Source organism: Anopheles cruzii, chromosome 3 (genome assembly GCF_943734635.1).
Source record: "Anopheles cruzii chromosome 3, idAnoCruzAS_RS32_06, whole genome shotgun sequence".
NCBI classification, from domain to species: domain Eukaryota; kingdom Metazoa; phylum Arthropoda; class Insecta; order Diptera; family Culicidae; genus Anopheles; species Anopheles cruzii.
The window spans coordinates 63181413-63183664 of NC_069145.1; the positions used below are offsets into that span (position 1 = coordinate 63181413).

At 55.1% G+C, this 2252-nt stretch overlaps 1 protein-coding gene across 1 annotated transcript; it reads right to left on the minus strand.

Moving 5' to 3' along the window:
- Positions 1 to 609: 609 nt before the first annotated feature.
- On the minus strand, positions 610 to 1401 carry LOC128270754 (uncharacterized). The gene is made up of 2 exons (XM_053008170.1): positions 1357 to 1401; positions 610 to 1269 (listed from the first exon to the last, which is right to left on the minus strand). The coding sequence occupies exons 1-2, from the start codon at positions 1399 to 1401 to the stop codon at positions 610 to 612; spliced, it is 705 nt and encodes a 234-aa protein (XP_052864130.1).
- Between the last annotated feature and the right edge of the window lie 851 nt (positions 1402 to 2252).

Consider the following 2252-nt stretch of genomic DNA (forward strand, 5'->3'; position numbering starts at 1 on the left):
TTCATCCGCCCAAATTTACGAACCCGACGATTGGACCCTCGCACCTAAATACCGTGTCCCCGCGCACCATCTTACGTGGTGACCTTCCGGTGGGTCCCGAGTAACGGTTGCCGGGCCGCGCCGACACATGTTCGGGGGGATCATAAAATTAGGCATGGAAAAGAAGAAAACCGAACCGGCCAGGCGAGGAAAACAAACTGTACTGCCACACATGATTCTGATTTACGGACGTCCACCGGCCGGCCGGTGGTGACATCAGACGGGCGACCCTGTGACGTGCGACCTCCGGAGCACGTGTTATCGTGTCGCGATAACTTATATTGCCTTCTGTTCGTACGATTTACAGGCGCTTTAACGTGGCGCGATTATCGGCAGGTGGACCTGCAAGTCGGCCCGGGGAGAGATAACCACCGCCAATTAGTGGCTGAAAGTCCGACACGACTGCGGACTGCCGAAATTTGACTAGAACTTGAGGGATCAGGATCAGAACTACTCGAATGTAACAAGAATCGTGGACCTCTCGATAATATTACCGTCTGTGTGTATTTAACCAATCGCGTACATTACATTACAGTGCTGTGGCTCTGGGGTTGATCACGACAGCGAACCTTACGCCGCGCAGAAGAACAGAGTGTCGCGGATAACGCGAGAGTAGTTGTTCAGCCGCTCCACGGAACGGTTCACGCAGGTCAAGACCTCCGGCAGCAGCTGCGCTTCCAAGTTGTGGATGGCCTGCAGAACGTTCTCCAGCTGGGGCTGGGTGATTCGGATGAAGTAGTCGTATATGCTGGCGACCTGCACGCCCACGATCTGCGAGATCTGCTCGGTGTAATCGATGGCGTTCCAGTCGATGAAGGCACGCACGACAATGTTCTGCAGCTCCGTCGAGGCAATCTGGGCGGCCTCGAGGGCGGCGTGCACGTTAGCGGTACGGGAAGTGATCTCAATGTTGGCGGTGCTGGCGCACCGAGACAGGGCCTGACCGACCCACTCGATCTCGATGTCCCAGTTGGCCGTGGCCACGGTCACGCAGGCGGCCGGTGCCGTCGTGGAGCCGACGAATTCTTCCGTCTCAATGCGGATCTGCTCGACCTCCTCGAGGCCCTGGTTCATGCGTTCGATCAACTGACGGTTCAGGTCGACCAGCCGGTCGCTCATCGAGAAGCGAACGTTGTCGAACGTGCCCTCCATCAGCTGGTGGATGGCCTCGGCCTCGTACTGGATCTCCAGCAGGTACTCCACAAACTCATCCTGGCTCTGGGCAAGGGACTGTACACGGAACGGAACGAAACATCAAACAAATCAAGCGAACTGCGTTCGGAACTACACTATCCTCGAGGGAACCATGGCACTCACTTGACCGGCCAAAGCTAGCAGCAGGCAAACGAACAAGCTCTTCATCTTCGTTACTGGATTGCGCTCCTAGGGGGTCCACCGTTGGCGATGACTGCTTCCAAACTAATCCAAAACCGTGTACCACAATTCGGTTTAAAGACTTTTCCGCCCGACCGGATATTAGTCCGCAGCTGACCGATACGATCGCCGAACGCAGACGATAAGACGGTCTCCGGGCAATCGGGTGGCCGGTGCAATTTACGCCTTCAAGCTAATCTCTTCATCTACTTCTACGGCGCTCAGACCAGGCACTGGTCAGCATACCGGTGCGGGAGGTGTCCACTTCAACCCGAAACGCTTCTAATCGTCCCCCCGCCCCGTTCGCACAATTTGTCCCAAAAACTTTGTGATAAGACCATGGTCACCACACGACGAAGCTAGGCCCTATATCTTCTAGCAGATTGGCACCTTACTTCCCTGACCAACCACATACACACGGTCGCCCGGAGAGTGCCGTATGTCGGAAAGGTAATAAAGGACGGCATTACGATAATTATTCGTTATCGCGAATTGGCCTAATGACGGGAGATTTTAATGTTTTCAACCAGCTGATTATCAGCCGTTTCTTCGTGATTCGAGCTCGCGGAGCAAGCAGCAAAACCGACCGACACGCAAACGTTTGACCGTCCCGTTTCTTCCCCTTTCTTGCCCGGCGATTAACATTACGTCAATGCGATGATAACCTTCCGGAAAGGAACCGCTTATGTAATAAACGGTGCTAATCCCGATCCATTCGGTGCTCGGGACGGTCCTTGAATTTGGCCGCGCCGTCCACCCGTGGATTCCGTAGGCAGCGGAGGATGGAAATGAAATCGAAGCTCACGATTCGATCGGAGCGCCCGAGAAGGCAGTGGCGG

What these genes read in the sequence shown, in the direction of transcription:
- LOC128270754 (XM_053008170.1), bottom strand. Translation starts at nt 1,401, where the DNA reads ATGAAGAGCTTGTTCGTTTGCCTGCTGCTAGCTTTGGCCGGTCAA. An exon ending in TGCTAGCTTTGGCCGGTCAA is followed by an intron (nt 1,270 to 1,356) that starts GTGAGTGCCATG and finishes TTCCGTGTACAG; the next exon opens with TCCCTTGCCCAGAGCCAGGA.